Source organism: Anser cygnoides, chromosome 2 (assembly GCF_040182565.1).
Source record: "Anser cygnoides isolate HZ-2024a breed goose chromosome 2, Taihu_goose_T2T_genome, whole genome shotgun sequence".
Lineage (NCBI taxonomy): Eukaryota > Metazoa > Chordata > Aves > Anseriformes > Anatidae > Anser > Anser cygnoides.
The window spans coordinates 67,794,952-67,821,217 of record NC_089874.1 but is presented as its reverse complement, the minus strand read 5'-3'; the positions used below and the strand labels follow the sequence as shown (position 1 = coordinate 67,821,217).

Genomic DNA, 26,266 nt, shown 5'->3' with positions numbered 1-26,266 from the left:
GGGAGTTCCCATGCCTGGGCTTCCAGATCACCTCTGCTTTGCTACTGTCTGCATCCCCAAACCCAGGCATCCCATGCAGCGTTCCTGAACAGAATATCACATTTTCATCCTCAAAATTGCCATCTGCGGTCTAATTGTTTGCCCGGAGAAGCGAACATGAACTCCCCATGGCAAGTTTCTGTGGGTAAGCCTCTTAGAATGGCAAATACCATGTTTGTGGCTAGAGCGCCCTGCTAACAAGAGAGCATCGTATCTTTGTGCCTTCACTTAGGTTTTGTGTTTCAGGTACATGTGATCCTGCATCAGCTTGTAGCTTGACCAGCTTTCAAAGCATTTTGCTTTTTGCCAATCCAATATTTGTTGTTGTTTTTCCACTTTAAAGGTGCAGTTCATAACATTTCATGCAACATTTAAAGGAAAAAAAAGGGACAAAAATAGAAGATTACTTTGGAAAGACAAACTTTAGAAGTCCACAACTGAGCAAGATCTAGCGTAAGAAGTTAATTGTGGATTTTTTAGATGCTTTGTTTTTTCAGCAGTAAGACCCACTGATGTCATTCTGAGTGGACTTAAGTTTGATTCATACACTTCAGTGTGTAACATTAAGTCCTGTTAAACTCTTGGAAAAACAAGCAAGCAAAAAATTCGATATGTTAGTTTGAATAATGGAAAGCTTTAACTTTGCATTTAATGCATAGTAGTACTAAAGAGGGCTTTTGAATTTGAAGGCAATTGTGATTCTGCAGCAATGTTCAAAGTGGATTTACCAAATAGCTTAGAATTTAAAGTTGAGATGTTTTTTGGAGAAGCAGGTATTGACATGTCCTCAGAAAGCAACATTGAGGTTGAGCAGAAGAAAGGATGGAGCAGAGCCAACTGGATGTTGGTCTAGAAGAAGACCACAGGCTGTGTTAGAGCCAGCTCAGTTATAAGGAAGACTTATGAAGATGCTGGAGTTTGGTAAGGGATGGATGGGCAGTGCGACAGGGGGACAAACCACAGGCATGTTCTTTGAGCTGTCTGGTGAAGGCACAAAGAAATTTGGAGAGAGTGGCTTTTAAAGAAGATAGAGTATTGAGTAAGCCCTCTACATGCCGCCCCCCCCACAACCCCTCTTGTGTGTAAATTCATTGAGAGGCTGATACTTACATGTTTTGCAGTCTATACCTGTTCTGTAGCAGACAAATGCCGCCTGCCATTTTGTAGTTAATTTAAATGTGCATCTGTCAATTCTGGTTCTTCGGAGTGATCCAGGAAAGAGCACGAACAGTGAAGTGACAGCATTGCTGATTTGATGGAGTTATCCGTGGTAGTAAAGATGAAGTTGCAAAGCGAAATGCAAAACATTTAAAAATTAAATTAGGTTATAAAATGACAAATGAAATCCAGTGCAGATAAATGCAAAGTGATATCCATAGGAAAGATATTCTAACCTTTCATTTAAATTGAGTTGCTAGTTTACACTTAGGTATGAGATCTTGAGGTCATATATTTGTGTGGAGAAGTGAACTCTATACTTGCTAGCTGTCAAAAAGCAAATAAAACATTGCTAATGTTTATGGCAGCTGTAGAGGAAAACATACCTGTCGCAGTACATGTCTGTGGTGTGCCTTCATCTTGAACAGTGGGATTCATTCTGACGTCTTACTCCTAATTTTCTTTCCCTTCCTCACTTCTACCTCCACTGTGGAGGTCATATGAAAGGCTTTTTTTTTTTTTTTTTGAGCCTCATCAAATATATTTAGTTTTTTTTTTCTTTTTTTTTTCATAGCCACTGGTACTATTTATTTACTTAATATCTGATAATTATAACAACTTCAGAATCTAAAGTCCTCCTAAAGATCTAATCTTTTCCACCATTTCTATCAATCAGGGTTTCGGGATCTCGGTAAAGAGATCATTTTTAAGGTATGCTAAGCTTAAGAAAACTAAGGTGTTTTTAACAGGGTTGCTGGTGCTTCGGGCTCCCGAGTGCTGAGTTTATATCTTTGCATGATTTCTGCCTTGTAAACTCAGTAGTGCTTGAGGACCTCCAGAAGTAGAAGGAGAAATTAAAGAGCAGTTTGACCCTTCAGAGAACTTGAAGAAAGTCTCTGAGCTATTGTTTCAGATGATGAAACACAAGCTTTCTTGTTGCTCTGCTTGTTGAACCAGTTCTGTTCCTTGCTGGGTTTGGTAAGCACTCCCTCAGCAGCTGCAAAGCTGAGTACGAGGGCTTTTGGAGTACCAGAAGGCTTAATGGAAAATTGCTCCCTGTTTGGCTGGGGAGTGGCTGGCTCAACTAATTGCTTCTTTGGTATAGTCTGTATTTGAGACAGTATAGAAATTAAAGAAATCTTTTGTGCCTCGTGTTATTTTTACATATGTTTCTGGTGAGTGGAAAATTTGAAGAAAAAACACGCAGGGGTTTCACTGGCATTCATTTAATCTTTGTGTCAGGCTTTAAAAAAAAAAAAAAAATAAATGAAAAACACATTTTTTCTAGTTTTGGGGCACAAGATCAAAGGACAGTGAACCCACGGGGGGGAAAAAGGAGAGGGACCTGCCTCGGTACAGAAGGCCTGAAGATGCTCGTGGCAGCACCTTGGAAAGGTGGTGAGCTAAAGCAACTTGTTGTCAGCTTTAAAATTTTACTTTAACTTTTAACCCCGATACTGGGGTAGGTATAGAAAAAAACATAAAGCTGAAATGAAGCCTGGAACAGTAAATACCCTAGAGGCTCTTAAATAGTTGTTAAGCAGATTGCAGTGATAGCAATCACCTTGTCCTAGGTGGATAGGTAGAATCTGAATGCGCAGAACAATGCACTAGACATCAGCATAGCAATGTTGTAATTATTTTGCTAGATGACTGATTAGAAGTCATGCAAATGTAAATGCAATCAGTACTGTTTCTAGTTCGTTACAGAAGTGAAACAATGTGTAAGTGAATTATCTCCTTGGTCAGGGCTCACGTGTGTCGCAGAAGTAAAAGCGGGTGAAAGGATGTCCAGCGCCAGCAAACCATTCCAAAGAGCTGCCAACCTCTGAATTCTTGGGCTAGACAGTTACTGAGGTGTCTCCTTCGTCCTATATCCTTTTGGAAGAAAATGACCATCCAAAAATCCTCCCAACCATGACCCTTGTGTGCTCAGCTTTTGATAAGTTTCAATGCTGCATAATAAAAAATGTCCTGAAAAGTTGGAAATTCCTCAGTAGTGACTCAGCTTGGGTTCCTGTGTGAAGCGTATATGTAATTTATGCGCATACACCCTGTCAGTCTCATCAGGAGTCCTTGCTGTGCTTAAGTAATATGTATGTGATGGCAAGGATAGAGCTGTTTGTATACATAATTTATATATATCCTCTATATCGAGTGCTTTATTGTATGTATATACAGTACAGTTGACCACTGGTGATACTAATTTAATCTCCGATTTACAGGTTGTATTTTCAAATATGCAAGCTTTTTTTTTTTCTGCTTGAAATTAAAAAGTAATAGGAGGATTTTTATCTTCTATTTTTAAGGGGGTTATGTAAAGAATCTGTCATCAGTTTTTCATTTTTAGATGCAAATAATTATATATGGCAGGGAATATGATGAGCATTCAATGTTAATATTAAAATGAAAATGTGTAAAATTTTCCTGAAAAACTGATGAAATAAGTCATCAGTGAAGGTTATAATGACTAGTAGAACACATTAAGATGTTTTAAGTCTCATTCGAAATGTTTTATAAAAAAGAAGTTCGTAGTTTTTAAAATGACAGCTGTCCCTGCAACTTCCCACTAGTTGCTAAGAGCATTAAACTCACATTTCCCAATTTTTAAGAGATCTTTATTTTCCCCTCTTTTACAGCTTCATGAGCAACCTTCAAACCCAGTACCATCTGACAAACTGGGATTTAATCGTTTCACCTTGCGTTTGTGGTGGGGTGGGATCAGCACTGCTATCAGTTGTCATGCTCAGCCTGTGTTCAGTAACCCACTGAGCCCTGGGGCTTTGATTCTCCAAGTCCCGAGCTGGAAAGGAGAAACCATGAAACAGAATGTGTGCCAGAAGGTGTCAGGTTCCCACACTGTAAAATTATAAAGATGTAGGGACTGCTTTTGCCTCATCTGATCTTTTCCTTTTAATCTTGAACGTTCCTCATTAAATGAGAAAAAAGAAACATTTGGGGACAGAAGAATGTTTTTTAATTAAAAGTAGATTTAAATTTGAATGTCATATAGGTTTTGTGAAATGTCTTTTTGCTGCTGTTTGCCAGCCTCACAGGTTTTAATTTTGCAGCAGGAAGGCAGCGATGGGAATTTGGGGCCATCAAAGGAATCCTTAGCGCAACTGGTTTATCTTCTGCCAGCTCTTCCACCTACTCACTCAGAGATGAGCTCATCCTTGCAGCCAGGACCGCTGCTGCCAGCCCTCCTTCCCACTCCAAGTGCAGGGCATGCTTCTCCTGCATTGGCAGGTGCCTCTGAGAGGCAGAAAAAACAGAGGGGCCTCCTGTTTTCTCCATCCCTTTTCCGTGTCCTTCATCCTACTGGCCTTGCCTGCAACAGTGTTCAATTTAGTGCACTCTCTCTTTTTTTTCTCCCTTTTATAATCAGCTAGTTAAGGGAAGTTCTAGGGTTCATCTCAGTTAACATTTAGGAATCATCTCAGTTACCTTTTGGACTAAATGATGACTGTGTTGCTGAGGGAAGTGCTCATGGGTATCCCTCTGTCATCCTGCAGAGAATCAGTCCAAGCTTGGTCCAACCATCAGCTCCCACACCCCTGTGTGAGCGTTAGGGACATGAAAACCTGAAGGCTTCCCTTCGGGGGAGGTGGGAAATGGCTCCAGTTGCAGCTGGGTTCTGGCTACTCCATGAAGCACCTGAGCTCTTCTTCATGCTTAGCACCTGTCTGCAAGGTTCATATTGTGCTGTGTTTTTTTATTATTATTTTTATTTCATTATTGTTTTGTTAACCTGGTAGTATTCTAATGCTTTCAGAAGCAATGCTCATCCAGTGAGATGCAAAGCACTGACATACTGGAGTTTTACTCTGTTGGGTTCAATAGACAGAAGATGGAGATTTCCACACAGTACCTCAGCCTCATGCCCCTTGTCTGTAAGTTCACCTCCCCAAAACACAAGCATCCCACCCAGCATTCTGTTTTCAGTAACACTTCCCAATGCATGTAGTGAGATTGCATTACTGTACTTTAACTGAAGAATATTTTGTAACTGTGGTTTTCTTTTCTGCTAGTGATCTAGATGATCGATACAAGAAAAAATAATTAAATTGATGTCTTCCTTTGTGTCCACTGAAAAACATGAAAAGTGATCTTTAAAATTATCTTCAAATGCCTTATGATAAAGAAAGGTTGAGTGGTTTTCTTCAGAAAGCCACAAGAAACACTGCTGTCATATGAAGCTGTTTTGCTGGAGGTATTTTTAGGATGACCCAGGAGTAAGGCCTGGGAGTTCTCCCTTTAACTAAAGTGAAGAAAAGCAGATATTTTCCTTCCAGATGTTTTGGTTAAAAAAAAATGAATACAAAAACCTAGCCTTTCAGGCAAAAGAGAAATTCTTATTTTTTGAAGTTTTGATACAGTAGTCTAATTTTAGCAGATTTGTACCGTATTAAGTGCTAATCCTCCAGTTATCTGTAGAGAAGTATATCGATTTAAAAAAAACACACTTTTTTTATAGAGAAGTTATAAATTTTCATCAAGAAGCCTTTTTACAGTGATACAGATGCATGTAAACATGTACAATGAAATGTATTGGGCATTTTGCTTACGTTTAATGAGCATTTACCACCTCCCACCCTCCCGTAAACTCTCCTGGTGACTTAAAGTGGGAGTTTTGTTTGTTTGTTTTTAAAAACAACAAAACACACAAATGAAGCGGAAAATGGAAGATTACATTTGCTGCAGTTTAAACTGCTGTCAGAAGTTACTGGTTTCATATTTTTCAAACCTCATGGTTTTCAGTATTTGGGCTTTCCTTTCCAAAAATCCTAACCCCTTTTTTTTTCTTAGCTGATCATATAAGTAAGGCCTTTAAAATTTCTCATGTGTAAAATGAAAATTCCTAGTGCACTTCTAATACCTTAGCATGTTTATGTTTGTATATGTTGATGTCTTAAAAAAAAACAAACAACCCAAGGTCTTTTAAAACTACATTCTATTTGTGGTGTGTGCAGTTAAATCTGTGAGGTTATATCCTTGACGAATACCAAGAATAGAGAATGTAAAGTTGTTGAAAATTCTGGTTCGTTTTTGCATTTATTTTTCATTCACCACAGCACTACCTTCTCAAACTAACTATTGGTGTCCACTTAATGTTCTTCCACAGCAGGAGGCATGTAAAACAGCAAGCATCTTTTCCTGTGTGCAGATCTCCTTCCTCACATTCCTAGAAAGCATGGTTACGTTATATATTTAAAACCCCCAAGGAATTTGCTGATATTTCCATGCAGTGGACATCTGTTGGGAGAGCTGTATTGGACAATAGTGTGAAAAGCTTTAATACTTGAGTTTAAAACAGAAGTCATCCTGTTGCTGCAAACACTAATAAAAATGCAGCTCTACTTGTTTGAATGGGTTGTGATGGTGGTGGCAGGGCAATGCTCCTGAGCAAGTTGCATTCAGAGCTTGGGCACTTGGATTGCAATATTGCACAATCGGTGCAAAATAGTTGAAGTGTCTTGCTGCAGGGCAGTGGGCTGAATGCAGTCAGGACAGGCGGACAGCTGGAGGCTGGAGAGGGTAGTGGTGCTCGTTCTGTGCTGTAGTTCACAGGTGCCTGCAGATACAGCCAGGCTTTCTTGTGAATTGCTGCATCTCATAGGTAGTCACAGACTTTTTTTTTTTCCCTCTCTCTTGTACCCATGTTGTTTCGCTACATCTTATATATATTACTATTATGCTGTATTACCTGTGCTTTGTTTTTTTGTGGTATGCACCTACTTCTGATAACCAAGAGTTGGTTCCATGATGTGCAAGGTGATGTGTGGCATCGTTGGTCTCCTCTACTTGGTGGATGCACCACGATTTCCTTTTGTTATTGTTCGCCTCTAGCGAGCACTTAATGAGAAGTGTCCTGCCTTAAGCAAGAGTGTGTCTTCACATGGTCATCGTTTGCTTCTAGATGTGTGCCACTCAGAAGGATGTCTGCTGGCAGTACTAGAATGTGTCTTACAAGAAGCCCACAGCTCAGCTAGGCACTGTTCTGTCATTGTATGAGCAATAAAAAGGGTGCTGTACCTGCAATGTACCAGAAATTTCCAGAAGTAATATTACTTTCTGTTATCCTAGTAAAAGTAAATAGTATTCTAGTGATACACAAATGTCTCCTTTGTAGAATTTCAGGTCAGGCAGTATCATCAGTACTGTGAGTTTAAAACTGAAAGGACGCTAAATCAAAGTTAAGTGAGTATTAGATCAGATAATGTTATTTCCTGACATTATTTTGAATTAACAGTGGACTTCGCAGCTTTCAGTTCCTCCTAGGTTTTGCAAGATGATCTTTGTATAAGGTATTTTTGTTTAAGAAGAGTTTTCAAAGGTGTTTACTCTTAGAGAATCTATAATACAATTATGAAAGAAAAGGTACATTATTTTAAATAATTTGCCTGAAAATGTTTCACCTAAGGCTAATTAAAAGAGACAAAAGGGAAGGAAATGACTAGATGATACAAATGCTCTGCTATTCAGCAAGTTATTTTTGGTATGCTCGTGAGTTTTCAGAAGAATGAAGGGAAGCTGCGTTTCGGTTTAGCTTCAGTGAGTTGCTCACTCACCTCCATGGTCTTCCCTCCTTCTCTGCAGCGTTTTGGGGTAACCCACTCCTTCCTTTGAGCCAACAGTGTTTTGGGGTAACCCAGTTCTTCCCTCGAGGCTAAAACCATCGTGAACCATTCTAGGAGGCAGCCATCAGTGTAGCCTCTGGAATTGTAAAACACAGACCAGATTTAGCACTCATCCAGGTTTAGCACTGGGCTGTGAAAAATGCCTCGGTGTCCTAATGAGAAAGGGCAGCTACCTGGTAAGGATCATTACAGGAATGTTGTGCCCAATGAAGGTGCTAGCAGGTAGACCTCTGTTAGTACCTGTACTACATATGTTATCAAAATTGGAAGTATCTGGTCTCAGTCAAGATTTAGCAACACAGTGCGGCAGCAGGGGCTTGCGAGGCATTGCCATGCATGATTACAACTGGGCAGACCTTGCCCAACTGGCCACCAAAGTCCCTTTCCTGGTGGTGTTCCCTCTCTGTTCAGGTCTTTGCTTGCTGTTCGGCAATCCACAGCCACTCCCTGAGTTACCAGAAGCAATATTCACATTTTGCTGTGCTCATGGTTCTTGAAACTCTTCTGCACAGATACCTCTACAGGTAGAAAGACACGTATGCAATTGATGTTACTCACTGGGGAAAAGATTTAAGGAGATTCAGGAAGTGTAAAAGATTTTCTGGCTGCGTACGAAGCATATGGTTACCTAGTTATTATTTTTGTTATCTGTGGTTCTTTGTTTGGGATTACAGTCTGACAGAGAAGCAGTTGGGAATTTCTGATAGAAACTCCTTTATTTTCTTATTTTTTTTCTTTTTTTTCTGTTTTTAATTTAAATGAGAAATTGAGTTTAGGAGATCAAGATACTTTATCTTTCTGGCAATTTAATGTTGCATACTTCCAAAATACATAAGTAATTTTTCTCTATAAAATAGAATGATTGTGAATTTAAACACTTGAATTTATTTTACCATTTATGTGAAGTATGCAGGTAATTCTTTTAATAAGGAAATTGCATTTGTCTGTGTGCTTGTTTATAAATATTTTGGTGACAAATCTTTCACATCCTCTCAAGAGCTAAACACTGCCTCTTATATATTAGATATATTTCTAAACAGAGGGGATATGAATTTGATAGCCAGTCTGTGGTTTTGATTATTTGCTGCTTTTTGGTAAATCTGGGTTGATTCTTCAATGTTTACTTTTTCCTGTGTGTTCACATAGCTCATCCGGTATTGTGCCATTCTGTAAGTAGCTTATTCCATCACCTTTCTATAAAGAACTAATCTGTAGGAAAACAGTGTAAGATTGTTAGATGCTAATATCATTAGTGGCATGTGTTTATAAAGGATGCTTTGTTTTCTTTCTGCTAAAAAATGTCATTTACAACCCTTTCTCAATAATAATAATAAAAAGTATAGATGCATACAATATTTTATCAGTAGCTTAATCCAGAAAGCTGTCCAACAATGAAGACTTGGAGTGATTTAAAGTGAGCCTGTGTAACAGGGTCAGTGATGAGCTAGCAAAGGGTTGTTCTCCTTCTGAGTCACTTACATTTTGTGGTTAGCAGCCAGTGAATCAGTACAGAAGAAGGTGCATATATAAAAAAAAAAAAAAACTTTGCTTTAAATACATATGTATGTCTTGCTAACTCCAGAGGAAAAAGGAAGACATTTGGCTTTTAAAGTTGTGGGGGTAGTCTTTCTCATCAGCAGCTCAGTTCGGTTTAGCTCTGGAAGCCCGGTCGGTAACCACGCATGTGGGTCAGTCTGTTGTGTTCTTTGCATGCAGGAGAGAAATTACCCAGCATCAGTGAGAAAAGGAGCCAGGTGCTAGGTTTGAGAGGCAGAAACACAGGACTGGAGGAAGCTGAATAGAACTCAGGCATAAATCATCTGAGAAGGGTCTAGTTAAGTTACAGTTCTTTAGTTCTACTGAGAATATAATGAAGTCTGAAATCGTTTTCCCAACTGTGAACAAATGATTCCAACATCCTTCAGTGGTTCAGCTCATAAATATTAGAAAAGTTGTTTAAAACCACTGATTTTGAGTCTGTTGAAGAAAGGACCATCTTCTAGAAACCTTGCATTGCCTCTGCACTGGTGAACAAAGAGGTGAAGCCTTTGCAGGCCCGTCTTCCTGCTCAGTATGGCAGCCAGGAAGCCTGGTATTTCCCAAACCGTACCAGTACAGTCAGAAAGTTTAGGGTGATTGCAGTTCTGTTCTGTTCTTTCAATTTAATTTTACAAAAACTGCACCCCCTAAAAAGTTTTCACGTGTATTTTGGGAAATGATCGATGATGTCTGAAAGCCATGTTCCAAGCTCAGGTCTTGGTCAGTCAGGCCATGGTGCAGCACAGGGCTTGGCCTGTCCTCATGCCACTGCTCCTTACTAACATGACCTCTTTTCCCTGATACACACCAAAGGACTGTTTGCTACCAAAAAGAAATGTGCCTCAAGTTTTCGTTTGTTCCAGCTGCCCATTATCTTGCTTCTTGCTCTACATGTAAACAGATATACACGGATTGAGGCTCACCCCCTCAGCCAGATCCGTGGTGCGACAGCAGTGGAAATGCAATTCCCTCTCTTGCACACATGAGCTTGGGGGTAGCAGGCGTTGTGCTAACAGCAGAGCAAGCTTAAAGGCTTAAGGCTGCTTTTTGCTCCTACTATGTGAGTATGAATGATGGGTAGTTTTGCAGAGGAATTAGCGTGGGGCTACTGCTCATCCCCTGCTACTCCCTTGTGGCAGCGTTGGCTCCGACACTTCATGTATCAAATCCTATTTGCTGTTTGTGTCGCCATGCTTAATGCTGCGTTGCCTTGTTCTAACAGCACTTTTCAAAAACGTATTAAAATACCCTGTTATGCACAATAATACCTATTCTGATGAATCCCCTGAATCCCCTGACTGCATAAATTATTATTGATGGTACGAAGCTACAGTGGGATTAGCTGTTGACTACAGATCTGATCCCATTGCTTTTCTCTCTGCAGTTCTGTGTAATTTAACATGTCAATAGCCTTGCTGGTAAAACATGATGAAATTTTATATGGCAGTATTGCTTATAATGTGCTGCGTATTTACGTGTGAATGGTATTACTCCTCAATATAAACAGATAGCTCAAGACAGACTTCAGTAAATGATTTTCTCAAAACTTGCATTTTTTTAATATATTTTAATAATGACTTCTCTTTCTTGCAGACAAAATTGAAGAAGCACAGAAACAACTTAATGGAACAGAAGACCAACAGAGAGGTAATAAACAAAACCAAAATGAAATAGCAAAAAGGAAAATTATGTTGCTATTGTGTAGGCTGATGCAAAGCCTTCCAGCATCAGTGAAGAGACTCCACTGGGCCATGGGCATTGGATGAGGCCCACGGAATGTGTATCTGCAGATCAGGCGCTGTGATCTGTAACACCCTAGTTTTGCTGAGACACAAATGCTTTGTTTTAACCACTTGAGTAGCTGCATTAACCTTGATAAGGCTGCTAAAGCTGTAGCAATAGAGACTCTGCAAGTTATTGACTAAAGCCCTCTACTAACAGGTTGGTTCATAATATGATTTACCTAATCGTTAATAACCATATTTGGTTTATGACAAGCAACATATGATGATTTCTAACAGATGCTGAAAGGAGATTGATCCTCACAGGCTATTTTAAGAAACCGATGACCTGTGACAGATTAATTCAGTGTGTGTTAGGGCTTAGAAAGCTAGTGGAAAGTCATTGTATTTCAAGGCTGGCTGACTGCTGGAGTACCTGTTAGGTTTTATGTGATAAAGCTTGTCTGTTCATCCACAAAGGAGCACAGAGAGATGAGGGCTGGGCAGGGGACAACCCAAATAATCTCTGACCAGGCTATCCCCAGGCCCATTGCAACACCATGAACCATCAGGACGAGCTCCACAGGTCACCTTTTGGACTAAGAGGGGTTGCTGCCTGGGTGTGGGACACGTGAGGGGGTGCAAAGGAACAGCGTGGGGGCTCAAATCTGCGTGTCCAGCCACATATATGTATGTATGTGGTGTATAGGTATGCTCTGTGTGTGTGTGCACCTTCTGGGAATACATTTTAAGCTTCACTGCTGGTTGGAGCTGGAGGCATGGAGCAGCAGCTTCACCTCCCTCAGGCTACTGGATCCAGCATGATGCATTTTCCTCTATCGGTGCCACATTTCACTGCTTTGTGTTGTTTTCTGTAGGCATTCACTGCTCTTACAGTGACATGTCCTTCTGACTTGTGACACATCTGTGAACAGCATTGTAAATTGTTGATGCTCTGTCCTGGAATCAAAGTTTATTACCTTTTGAAACAATGAATTTCCAAACTTTCTGAACATTATAGAGTGTAAGAAATACCCTACTGGATATCAGCAGGATCCCTCTGTCCCAGCATTCTGCCTCCAGCATAGGCAATAGGACATACTGGTTAAGGACAGCACCTAAGCTTGTGCACTTTCTGCAGTCCATTCACCTTAGGCTGTCCACACACAATGGGATGTCTGCCTTATCCCTTTAGTATCTGGACACTTACGGACCTGTTACCATTATATTTTTCTTTCAGTGCTGTCTGCCTCTAGTATCCTTTGGCAGCAAATGGCAGAAATTTGCTACCAGTTGCATTAAAAAGTACGTTATTTTACTTCTTCCCCCCCCCCATTTTCTGCTAGCTCTAATAGGTGTTCTCTGGTTCAAGCATTGTGCAATTTGTTAAATAGCAGTTCGATATTCACCTTACCCATTGATTTTGTGATTTCATAAACCTTGTCCATATCCCACTCGGCTTTCTTTTCTCCAGACTCATGTTTGGGTTTTCTCAAGGGAAGGTTTCATAGAAGGTGTCTTGAGTAGGCACCAAAACTATGATATTGCTCTGTACCTGAAAAAAGTGAAGGAGAAAAAAAAAAAGTGGCTAGGTTGTAAAAGCAGCTCTTTAAACATTTACAGAGATTTTCCAACAAACTAGAACCTTTCCAACAAACTAGAACTTCTACTGAATAGTAGTGTGACATACTTTTGGTTAGTGGATCACAGGCAAGTGACATTGTCATCCAAACATAAAAACTTGGTGTGTAGAGTATTACTGTCTGCCCTTGTTCATGTTCGTCTTGCAGAAGTAATATTGCTCTGGATTATTTTTGTAATCGACATGTTCAAGCTGAAGATTAACCCCTATTTTCATGGGCTTTGTTCATACCTGTGCCTCACTACCATCTTTGTAGTCCTGCACAAATGAAGAGACCTTCCCCGGTGTGCACTGAAAAGTGGTCTGAAGTGCTCTGGAAAGGACTGAGTTGCTAAGATTTATATGGTGATAGCGCTCACCTTTCAGGGTTGCGGAAATCAGAAAGATCATAGCTTAAATTTTGGCTCCTAACCTAAGTTTGCATGGCTGGTAGTCGAAAACTACTTTTAACATACAAAATTGATACAGAAATAACTGAGATAGTAAGGCTACTCTTTCATTTTTCTTTTTGATGAGAAACATTCTTTTCTATTTTATTTGGTTTCTTAAATGTCTAACAGGTTTCTTTGTAACGTGAAGTAAATTAAGTTATTTGTTTGAAGGCCAGGAACAAAAAAAAAAAAAAAGGAAATACTTGTTTTGAGCTAAACAAGTAAATAAAAATGTGAACATGTTCACGTAAGGTATTTTAAATCACAATCCAGTGTCTACAGGTTCACCTGAAGTATGGTTGTATGTTTTTCTTATTTTTTCATTTCCTTTGCCTTTCAATTCATCTAGATCAACTTAGATTTGTCTATGTCCTATCTGAAATGAATAGGGGATGTAATTTTGTGGAATTTATCGCAAGTTAACAACTGCCCTGTCAGTACTGAAGCTGGCGATGGCTTAGCATATTTGTAGGGAGGAATTTCCTATAAGTTTAATCATGCTGCATTTTCTGCTGACTAGTATTGTGCACTGATCAGTCATAACTTTATACATGTGTGGGATTTAAGTTGGATTTAATTGACTACAAGAAGATATGTATTTAACGCATCTCATTTTTCCATTAGCTGTAATAATCCAATTAAGTGCAAATTGAAACAGGTCTCTATTAAACACAGAGGAGACAATAAATGAGCAGACATTGTTTTGAAGTTTGCAGAATTCAGTTATGTAGTATGAAGTTGTAACTGGAAGATCTATTTTTTTTATTTTTTGGAGTGATAGTCCACAAATACATTCTGATTATGGATATAGAAATGGCCTGTCACTTGAGACCAGAAAGATATTCTTTAGAGGCCATGCTTAGCTCCATCCTCCTTCCTGCTTGGTGCAAGTATAAGATGGATAATTCTTTTACTGTCTTCTTAATTGTCCAGTTGCTTCTATGAATTTCCAGTAGGAGAAGCTTTGCTTTTCTAACTCTGGGTATTGTCGGTGTGACAGAGAAGGTGGTGTTCCCACTGAGTGCTCCGTGTGGTGTCCTTTAAAACTAGGTGAGCTTCAACGACAGAAAATTTCACCTTGAGAAGGCAGTGAAAGATTTTTCTGATGTGGGACCCTGGGTATGATGGGCTGTGGAATGCAGTTAGCTGAATCTGACTGCTTTGGCTTTGATCTACCACTGGCCATACTCTTTAGAAATCCATCACAAGAAAGTCTCTCTGTCTTCTCCCTTCCAGACCGGTAAAATCAAGTCCTCTCAGATCCTTGTGGTTACCACAGAGGCTTCTGATTTGGTCATCCCCAGAACCAGTTCAGCCACTGAAGGCCAATATGAAGCACTGTAAGCATTTGTTTTCTTTTTATCTATTGCAGCAGTTCTCTGCTTATCACAGTAGTCCTAAGTTCAGCTCCACCAGCACTGCCGTGGTGTTCTTTTAGGACTAGTGGTACTAACCTGGTTGTCTCAGTACTTGGCACCAATGATGCTAAGACTGCTGAATCTCTCTGCTTCTCAAACTCTTCAGAGAACTAAAGCTGCTGACAAACTCGAGCAACACTGAGATTACCTATGAAAGGGGTTTCAGATCCTCTACAGAGTCTCTCCAGATTCTGGAACTCAACAAATTGTTGATGTGGAACCATCTCATGGCCTAGTGTATACTCTGTACACCCACCAATCCCAGGGGCTCTCTGTCTCTTAGGAGTACTGTTCTGGACATTATTTGGGATAACTGCTACTTGCCCAGTCACAGGAAAAAGAATCATTAATAAAGGCTAGATCACAGGGAATATGCTTCCTTGTTCAGCTTCTCAGTTGTGTCAATGGCTATGTCTTCCAAGTATAAAGACAGAGGTGGTCTGGGAATGTGTGTGTCTTCTTCAGCTTCATTGCAGTTTAGACTTGCAGGCTGTTGTGGTTGCTGGATATAAATTCATCCCTCTGAATAAGCAGCTGTTCTTGTTTGAATTTCTACTCTTTTTTTTTTCCTCCTGAGATGGGTAGACTTCCTATACCTATTCCTTCAATAGGCAAAGAGTAACAAATCCATCCTGGATTCAGAATTCCAGTCCCTCTAATGGCACATATGCATCTACCAGTCTCCTCTCCTGATCCTTTCCCAGAACTGGCAGGCATGTCCATGTCTAGCTTCAAGGAGAAGCCTGTTTTCAACCTATTTTACCAAGGGTCATGGACTTTGTATTACCATGTTTGCCTCAACAATTGCAGCCAACTTTATTCAGACAAAGCATGGGACTTCACGGTCTACACTCCATGGACCAGGGTATGTGTTGGCAGATAGCAGTTTCCAATCAGTGCACTATGTTGGCCCCCTCCAGTTCAGCAGTTCTGGTAGAGCAAGTACTTTTTTTGGAGAACCCACTTGAGTTGAATGGATCGGGTCTGTCTTTAAACTATGTTCAGGTTTATCTAGCACCTGTTTAAGTCTGTCATTTACCTATCAACCACGTTGCTATACTTTCTCACTCTATCACTTTCAGGTTTCTCAAAGAGCTTTTTCAGTTTTTTGCCTACTGCTGGAGATGCTGCACGGTAGAATTTGAACACAATGCTGTGTATTCTGAATCCTCCCTTTTTCACATCCTTAGCATAGCTGCTCATTTCTTGGTCAGTGAAAGTAGATTTCTAAGATGCTCTCACCTCTTCCAGAAGCCCAAGACATTGTGACAGCTCTGTCTTGATGACAGTGTTCCCTTCCAGAGTTACTGCAGGTTTTACCCTAAGGTGGTATTAGACTTTCAGCCAAATAAGTTTTCCTTCCAGGGTCTCATGCTTCAGTATTAGTAGTACCTTCTTTACTTGCATCCTTAGATAGCGAAGCATTGTTGACAGATCCAAGAGTTTTGTCTAATTTGGATGAGTGTTTGTTTAAATGGCAGCAGGTTCTGTCAGAATTTGCTGAGAAACCACCAAAACAGAACCATTCAAAGCCATGGTTTGGAGTCCAGGAAAGTCCAAGCAATTTCTGTGGTGGTGTTGAAACCTTTATTTCCAGCTTCTGTCTTGGGACTACGCAAAGTCTCCGTCTACACTTTCAGTGGCTACTAATCCATTTCTGGTTAAAAGGTCGATCTGGCATTTGGCTTAGTGGTTTGCTAGTCACTGTATGCAGGAATATGATTCTCCATTTGCTGGCTTATGTCCTCATATAACAGTGTGGAACCACCCATTGTGTGAATGTGCATTCGAACTGCCATGGAAAGAAAGAATAAAGAAAGAAGAGACTGCTTACCAGCAGCAAACATACTCTGAGATGCACAATCCACATGCACATATGTTCCCCTCCCACACTTTACAGTCCCTTCAAAGTAGCATATTGGCATGGAGGAGAGGCAAATGAAATCAAATGCCCTTTACCTTATTTGCCCATCTGCTATTTTTTTAAACATTTTTTTTCCAGTAATTTGAACTGCACTGAGTTAGGAAAGAAGTTTGGCATTGTAAATGGAAGCACAAGCCTTTAGTTCAGAAATGCAGGTTCTGCTGCAGATGGACTCTAGTCAAATTTTTGTATCTTCTAAGTCCTTCAGAACCCTTCCTGATCATCCCTCTTGTTAAATGAACGCATCTTATTGACAAAAGTAAGTATACCAGTGTTCTCTCTAGTTAATCAAAATGCTGTGTCCGTCTTACATTAAAGATTGGTGACCATTTTATGATGCCATGTCCCAGCTTACAGATGACTTAGTGGCCTACCATCTGGCCTCAAAGGAGCAGCCAGGTCCCTTCCCGTCTCTCCCTTCCCCGCAGGCACTCCTGATCCCTCTTCCTGCCATTGCAGTGCTCTCTGCCAAAAAGCAGGTGGGAACGCTGCATGCTGGTGATATACTCTGCTTCATAGTTCATCAGCTGTGGTCAAGACTATTCTTTCATCCCAGTATTCAAAGGAAATAGGAAATTGAATAAAAGGTGGATAGGTCAAACAAAAATCTGGAAATGCATAACTGAACAATTTAAGCATTTTGATTTGCTATCTTAGAGTGGTCTCCTTCACAGAGGTTTCTTTGAATTTCTCCTGTAGGTTTGCAAGCATGTGAGCTTTCTGGATTCTTTGCTACTGTGGTACCCATGTACTATCATTAGCCCAAAACACTTCCTTTCCATTTCATACTTACAGGAAACTGCCTTACTTTTTGGACAGGGAATATAACCAAGATCCAAAGTTTCATTTGATTCTTTTCATCTTTCTGTCCTTATCTTCAGCAACCATATGGGCTAGAAATACAGTTGCTCTAAATGGAAGTGTATAATCTTCAGAAATTGCAAGTTACAGCACTATCCTGTTTGCTACTTAATATTGGTGAGAGGATTAGTCAGCCTTTTTAGTTTTCTGTTGACATACACCAGAACTACCTACCTTTTACTTTCCAAACGTTCAAATTGACGGCTAGCAACGCTATTTCACACGATTGAGTTGTGCGTTTTCCTGATGTCTGATATCATAGTGTTTGTATCTCTATTAAAATGTGTCAATACATGTGTATGAGAGGTAATTTATTTAAATTGTTCTGTGTACATCAAGCTGTAAGGCTTTAATTCAAGACTGAATTATCTTCCTCAAATATTTACAGCAGCTCAGACAGCAGTGATAGGCTTAATACGGGAACTGTTGGTGTCTGTAGCTCATGTCATACAAGATGTCACGTTTTCATGAGGTCCCATCTATTCCCAAAATCTGCGATGTTTCCACATTAAGGGAACGTTGCATGCTGCTTATAATAACAAGGATGATTTGAAAGGTTCTTTCTGTCTTCAGGCACACTCAGCGCATTGTTTTGTATCCAAGAAGGACAGTGAAAAAACTCCACTGACTTGTGTGGTAGCAGGAATAGTCTCTGATATCATTTATCCTCAGTTTTCATTGGTTTTGTGTTCGATAGTTAAGTATGTTTTAATATCCCCATTGTGGCTGTGGGGGCAAACTGATAAAAATTGAGATGTTTATATGTTCTTTGCATGGAGAAACATAATTAGAATATGTGCTCAACCCAAGGAGTTTTCTGGCTCCTGTAATCTTCCTGGATTGTGAGTCAATGTCTATATCTGTTATTTCTATTTAATTTTTTTTTTGTTAGTACATTTGGTTTACAATACTAACAGCTGAAATCTGCTCAGTAAATCCACTGTTGGTACTAGACACAGAAAGAACTGGTATTGTTTTGACAGACAGACAAACAGATTTAGTTTTAAACTGAACATTTCATACGTTAGAGCTATTATGAGAACTTGGTTAAAACATTAATGTGATGTTAAAGTAACGGTATTTTGACTTTTCTTGAGAAATATAGGAAATCTTTTGAGTAACAGTTCAGCAAAAGAGATTCCAGCCTGCAAGTATCATTTTCAAAGGGACATTGTAGAAATTAATATTCAAAAACAATGATTGGAAAATAAACTTCCTCATGGTAAGTGGAAAGTGTCTTTTCCAAAACATGGTGCAGTTTATCATTAAATGAGTAACCATGTTTTCAGACATCTTGAGGTTGACCCAGCTATAGTGAATAGAAAGATTTCTTGCAAGTTTCTAACATCTGAGGTCAGAACAAGCTCGTTTTATGGTGGAAGGATACTGAGCTAAAACACTATCTAATTAAATTGGCATAGCTATGTGCATGTTGTAAATGCACTAGGTTGCTAATTTTAGCAGAAGTGAACTGGGAGCAAGCCAGCTATGGAAATGCAACGTTTTTATTCTTTTTTATTACTCTTTTCTTGCTCTTGCATAGGAGTAATGACTGGCTTTTTTGCACTTTGCAGATAATCCTTCAGCTCAGGGAGTTGTTAAATTCTAAAGAGTCATCCTCTAAAGGGAAAATACATACAAACACACACACACAGTGAGTTAGATACAGTATACCACTGTCTGGTGGCTATATGCTAGAGGCTGACCTGATGGAGTCTTTCACAGGAATTTCCTAAAGGACTGTTACATGTGAGGGGGTAAAAAGAGAGAATATGCACATCTGTGGAAAAGGACAGGTGAAGATGGGGAAAGGAAAGAGCTCTGACCAGCTCAATGGGCTCGACATTAAAGACCTCTGAAGCAAGCCCACCCTGAGAGAGATCTTTTTGCCCACCTCAAGCATGCTAGAGCTTCCATGGTTAGGGTATTCCTGGTTTCTAGATTTCCAGCAAATTGACTTCTGCTTTTTGTCAAGCGCACAATGCCATTTAGTCCTAAAAGAAAGACCTGCTATGTAAGACTTTTACTACTCACTTTGCCAGAACTTCTATTCCTTTCTGCATTGTTAGATAGGTCTGAGCTCTTTGCTGCTCTTCGTTGTTTTATGCTACAGGCAGTATGGAAATTACTCCATTTGATCCCTGCTTTTCAAATAGAAGATGATGTTAAAGAAATACAGAGAATATGACTAAGGAGCTTGTTCTGTTTGAACACCGTTATATGCAAAGAGAGCGTAGTTAACATCTTGTTCCTTTCATTTCTGTTTTTTCCCTTCAGACTCATGTTTGGGGAGTTTAGGTTCAGTATTTCATCTGACCAGATAGCAGTTGCTGGTTGCTGATAACCTGTAAATTAGTTGCTGTTTCATGAGCTGTTCTGTAATTATGGTTTAATAGCCTTTCTTCTTCTGCATCCTAAGGGTAGAAGTTGCTCTTATGTTTTATTAGCCAAATCTTCATTTATCAATAAAAATTGATAATCCATAAATTGCAAGCAGATAATTTAATTGTGAAACTGTTCACAACATTAGTTTAGTGTTAAGGCTTCTGTTTAAGAAATTTAGTGTCATCAAATGGCTGGAATACAGAGCAGGACATTAACTGCGTAACACAGTAAATATTTATGAATTTTTCAGGATGTTGAAATGAAAACTGTAGTGCATGCCCTTCCCTGAACATTCGTGTATTGACATTTTGTGTGCATAGCTAAGCGTTAACCATGGGTCATGTGGTAGGCGATTGCTGTTCTTGTGTTTTTTTGTCTGTCTTTCAAAGAAGTGTTCGAGGTCTGTGAAACTTTTACAGTGATTCAGTCTCTGCTTTTATATATACGTATAATGCTGGGAAATCTCAATCAGCATCAAATGTCTTGTTTCAGTTAATATGTTTCATGCTGGGCAGGAAATCAGGTCTTTTTAGGAAAAAAAAAAGCATGCATTTCACTTTGGTCAGAGATTTGTAGGTGTGCTGAAATGTTACATTTGATTCCTTTTCACATATGAATGTTGGCATTTCTCAACTGAGGCTCTGGTGTTACCTCAGTGGTCAGATGTTTATTGCTGTTTGGTCTTGATGGCCTTCCTCATTAAGCACACTGGCTAAAAATCACAGAATGGTTAGGGTTGGAAGGGACCTCTTGGAGGTCATGTGGTCCAAGCCCTCTGCTCAAGCAGGGCCACCCAGAGCAGGCTGGCCAGGACCACATCCAGGCAGCTGTTGAAGATCTCCAAGAAGGGAGACCCCACAGCCTCTCTGGGCAACCTGTGCTAGGGCACAGTCACCCACATGGCACAGAAGTGCTGTCTGGTGTTTAGACAGGACCTCCTGTGCTCCAGTCTGTGCCCATGGCCTCTTGTCTTGGCACAGGGCACCACTGGAAAGAGCCTGACTCTTTTTTCATTGTGTCCTCCCTTCAGGTATTTATAGACATTCATTAAGATCCTCTCTGAACCTCATCTCCTGCAGGCTGGACAGTCCCCAGCTCTCTCATCCTCTCTTCATAGGAGAGGTGATTCAGATCATCTTGGTGGCCCTCCAGACTTACCAGTATGTTGGTTGTTTCTTTCTTTGCTCAAGCCAAGAAGCTAAATGCACAGTTGTTTTTAAGAAGACCTTGGGCTTGTTAGCATAGGGTGGTTATGTCCCTACACCCCTGACATCCACCTCTGTCAAGGTTATCTTGATGTAAGCAGCCACAGGACTTGAAAAGATGCTGTCATACAGACAGTCCCAGACTGTAATGTGTCATTTACTCTTTACCTATCCCAAGGCAAAAAAAAGAGTTGGCAGACTCTCATGTCTGGGATGAAACTGTATCGTAGCAGAACTTCCTGATACGTCGGAGCTGTGTGCCTTGGGGCAAAGGTGTCTTGCTTGCTTTATGCTGAGATGTTATTGCTCAATGTCTAGAGCTAATCGACTCTGCACTCAGTAATGGTTGCACAGGATTTCATTTAGTGTGTGAGGAGCAGCCCAGGGTACGCCTTTTTCCATGGCTGCACATTTAAACCTGTCATTTGCTTTACTTGCATTTACTTGCTAAGTTGTATCTGTTCTTGCTTCTCAAAGAAGAAACTTACATTTTTAATTAATGTATGGAACATATGTATGTCTGTTTAGCCTGGGTTTGGTCAGTCCTGAAAGTTATTCTCCCCTTTCAGCTTTAGTATAGCTTTGCAACTGAAGCACTAGTGAGAGAGGTGCTAGTATAAAATATAGGCAGGCCTAGTGTTTTGGGAAGATGTTATTCCAAGGCAAGAAAAACTCCTTTTCTCCAATGTTATCTTCAAAGTGACAATTCACTCGTGTTAATATAGATTTAGTGGAAACAGATTGTATAGTTTAAACATTACAGTTTGTACTAAACATTGCTAAGCAATGTTTGCCTGTTCTTAACTGTTGCTTACTTTGGTAGCCAACAACATGAGTATTTCTTGTACTATTAGACTGGCTTCTTCCCCACGAGGACAGTCAAGCAGTGTAGGATGTTGCTCACGGAGGCTGTGCCAACACTACCTTTGTAGGTTTCCAGGACCTCACCACATGAAGCCTTAAGCAACCTGGTTGCTTCCTTTAACTAACCCTGTTGTGAGCAGGAGGCTGGATTAGAGACCTTTGGAGGTCCCTTCCCACCTGAATAATCTCCTGAAATACTTGTTTTTAAATCTGGGGAAACTTACCTAGTGGTAGAGGCACCAGATTTCTTGGAGTTTATATCAATATACAATTTCTTTGAAATTATATTTAATATATGAACTTTGGATGCACTGATTGTATAGGCTTATCAGTCTGTGATGGTGGAGAGCACTAAAATTTAATTTTACTTTGCAAAAGTAAATACTGTCATTGAAGTTAATGGGACTACTGAAATGATTGCTGGTAACATATAATAGCATAGCTGCACCTTCCTTGGAGCTTGTGTTTGCAGGACATTCGCTACTTTAGTTAATAAGGCAAAATTATGCTAATGAAACAGCTTACTTGGAGTGCTCCAAATTCCTTGACTCGCATCCTGGCCTGTACTGTACCATCTTGAGAAGTCTGAAGTTAGGCACCCAAAATACATCTATTAAAGCTGTTGGTGATTGACTTTAAAATCCTCTCAATTTGTACTTAAAATTAAGCATGGCACGTGGCTTAGTCTTGTTCAGCTTTTTCTGTTAACTGAGAACATTTTTATATATGCACAGTTTATGTGATCATGATTTTTATACACTTTGGAAAAACTATAATTTTAGGAAAATGTTTATGGCACTACTTAGCACGTAGGAGACAGTATGAAGCTAAAGATGTAATACAATAATAATAAAAAATGACAACTTAGTTATGCCCTGTTGCGTTTAATGTAAGTTCTGGTGTCCTTACACTTGCTAGTTAGACTTATGTCTTTATCTCATAATCATGTTCTGTTACTTATTCATGGAAAAAGACCCAGTAGGGTGATTTATGACTGCTTTGCAATAGTTTCAGTGAAATCAAAATTAAATAAGCATCAGATGTCAAATATAAGAATATTTTGAATATTTTAAGGCACCAGAAAGCTTAGCTTTTAATCAGAGTAAAATTCTTTGTAATGGTCTCTCTCTTTTGAAGAGTTGTCTGTCTTTGAACAACTACTGTTGTTAATTAATTGTCAGTAACATTTTAGCTGTATGTTTAAGACTTAATGTTTGAACACTTAGAAGTTTGATTTTGCTTGCAGTTTCCTGGGAGCTGAAGTACAGGTTTAGGATCCAAAGGTGAGGCACTTTCCTTTGAAAATCTGGTCTTTGTATGCAGTGATTTTAAAAATTCTGCAGTATAAACTGAGCATGAAAGAGGATGAAAGTTCATTGGGCTGTAGGGCAGATAGTGGTTGCTGGCTAAATGTTTCACAGGGTCACACTGAGAAGGAAGGGAGCTTGGTGCTTTACTTCAGTTCTTTTCCTTTTTTAAAAATACAAGCATGTAGCTCTGTTGGAAGGGAGAGAAAGGGAGTGGGTGTTATGATAACACAGGCTTTGAGACAGGCAGTTCTGAAAGTTACTTAAACAAAACCATTGAGATCATTTTGTCAAGACACTGTCTAGTTCACCAGCAAATGCTAAAGAAAAAAAATTGCTTATACCTCTTCTTTATTTGCTGCATGAGTTACCTCACTAGATTACTATTGACACCATCACACTTGTGTTCTTTTGCTCTATTTCCTGTGCGTAGAGCAAAGTGCAGTAGAGAAATTGTGGTTGAACAAAACCATGTTTAGAAACATGGCATGTTTTGAGCGCAGAATTCCTATCGAAGCAAAGGAATTAAACAGAAAGTCCTGATAGGAAAGCAGACCAAAGCAAGAAAGAGATGCTCTGGTACCTGAAAAGTGAGTCATTGTGCACAGCAGCATTGTTACCTGTCCTCTTGGACTGGGTAACCTAATCCTATTTGATGTCATACAGTTTATGGAAAAGATGCGTTTTAGCCCTCTGTTGGAAATGACAGCACTTGCCAACAAAAGTACCAATTCACCCAAGAGAAAGGAATTGCTGCATCAGTGTCACCATCTGAACAGGGAGAAGGGCTTTGTGACTGCACAGGGAGGCAAGAAAAGTGTGGAGTGGCAGAGAGAGGAAGACAAGGAAATCAACTTCTTTTTTTCATGTCAGGTTGTTTTATGTTCCCAAGCTTCAGCATGTTGGTATGGGTGTGCAGCCCTGACAAGGTATCACCCTCCTGAAGGTTTGTGTCTCCATTCCTGTTAACAGGAATGTTAACAATTATGGTACCCACGCTTTCCGCCGGTTTTGTTATTGCCACTAGAAATATTGATACAGCCGATCTCTGTGCAAATATCTAGCTGTAGGTTAACAACCATGTAATGGAATATCTTCAACATAATTTGGCAATACAAAAAGAAGACTTATACAAAAGGAACAAAAAACTAAAAATAAGTGAAAAGAAGTTGTCAGGGTTTCCTCTTGTTCCCCAAAATATGTTAGAAATTTGATTGCTAGAAAACCTGAGGTATTTCCATTAACAATAAGTATTTCTAAACTGTCAAGGAGTGAAATACAGCACAGCACTTATACTATGGTTAAGCCTTGTAAAGTCATCAAAAGAAAGTGTGTTTTGCAAGATTTTATACACAGGTATAGTGAAGAAAACCTGAGATTCCATTTCTGGAATTGCAAAAAGCATAGAGTCAGAAGTAGAAATAAGAAACTGGTTCTCATGATTTCCGTAGCCTGGAATTTTATAGGTGTAGATGCAGCATAATTAGTGGTTGTGAAGACCAAAGTAAATGACTATTTTTGTATAGGATGTAATGCATAACTTGCCTTTTTTCTATTTTTTTCTTTCATTTTCAAACAATTTTTATGGTTTGGCATGTGTCGAATGATATTTTTTAAAGTAAAGCTGTAAATAGATTCTCTAAAATTCTGATCTTACTTTTGTAATGAATTCATGTTTTTAATTGCTTAGTCTGTAGATTAAAGATATACCTTTTAGCGTTTTCAGGAGTTCCTCAAGCCACATCACATCTTTCAGCTGTGCTGGTTTCCAATCTCCAGTGTGGTGCAGTTTGAGTGTGCCTGTTGCTCCTCACTGGGTTGATGAAGCCTTGGAATGGTTGTTACCTAATGTTCGGAGGCATCAGGGAGAAGCACATCATTTGGTTGTTCAATTACTGCAGTATCAAACACCTTCGTCTTTCTGTGTATGTTTGTCTCCTTGGATGTTTGCGCTTCATGGCACTATTATCTTCCTAGCTGCGTGTGATCTGCCCAGCACTTCCCCCAGTGCTCCAGTACAAACACTGACAGTGTGATAGGTGTGGAGGCGTGAATGTGATAGGATAAAAGCTGCAGTATGTTCATAAAAGGAACCAAATTACTTACACTCAATTAATGTGACCATGGTTTTGAGAGATCACCAAACCATGGCTAAAAACACCCTTTTATATAATTACCTTGTTATTTTCTCTTTGGTTGGTGTAAAATGGAGTTTAGTTGTCATTGAAAAAAGTTGCAGTAGGCCGTGAATTTTAAAGAAACTGCCACTAATAATATTAGTGTGAGACACTGATTTAATTGGGAAGCAATGGAAAGTATAGAACATAATGATGGAAGGCAACTTTGCTTTGAATATGCTAAATGTAGGCTAATATGAATAGGTTTGGGTAATAAAGCAATAAATGCAAAGTTCATTTAATGGTTAAGTGGACAGTTACTACAGAAATTTCTTTCTGGGTGCATAAGATGAGCACAAGCTCCCCACAGCTAGGATTTCAGAGCCCTTGTTTCTGGAGAGGGATTCTAGTCTCTCTGTTATGAGATGACAGAATGCAACAAGGCAGAGTCTTACTCTTCATACTTAAATTTCTTCAGGTAGGGCTGGGAGAGCAATAGGTCTGGTTCTGCGGCACTTCCACATGTGCAATACACTGTGTACAACGTCTGATCTTTAACCTTTCAGTTTGCAAGGAAATCTTCTCAATAGCCTTTCGCCCTCTGTGAATGTATGTGTAAATAAAGTTGGCAATGAATTGAAAACAGGCTTTTGAACTTCCAAGTACCTGAGCTCTTGCCTTAGCGCACAGCTCAGTTGGGTTGTGCTCTGGCACCGGGCAGACATGTCATCTTCTTGCCCGTCTTTTCCCACTGGTCACTTTGTGTTCTCTTCTTCCAGATGAGCATTAGGTGTTGCCTCGCTTTCCTTTAAATGGAGCAGGAATTTCACCCTGGACTCATCAGCACCAGTATTTCTCATCAGATGCAGACGATGTGTTGGCATTCCTCTCACCACAGTGCAGAAAGCATCTGGTGTTTCTGTGAGAGGATTCTCCTTATGCCGCTGAAAGGGCTGTAGGAGTTGATCAGTACTGGGAAGCCTGAGCTTTCTCCATCTATCTCCTTGTGAAGCT

At 39.7% G+C, this 26,266-nt stretch overlaps 1 protein-coding gene across 4 annotated transcripts in view; it reads left to right on the top strand.

Moving 5' to 3' along the window:
- The window catches only part of HIVEP1 (HIVEP zinc finger 1), a 122,101-nt gene that overhangs the window by 57,424 nt on the left and 38,411 nt on the right, over window positions 1–26,266 (top strand). For 3 of the 4 annotated variants that reach the window (XM_066992310.1, XM_066992309.1, XM_048075492.2), the window contains exon 3: window positions 10,971–11,024. In XM_066992310.1, coding sequence (XP_066848411.1) covers window positions 10,971–11,024 — 54 coding nt within the window. Of the gene's footprint in view, window positions 1–10,970; window positions 11,025–14,407; window positions 14,512–26,266 lie in introns of all 4 variants that reach the window. The other variant, XM_066992311.1, reaches the window with a different exon arrangement.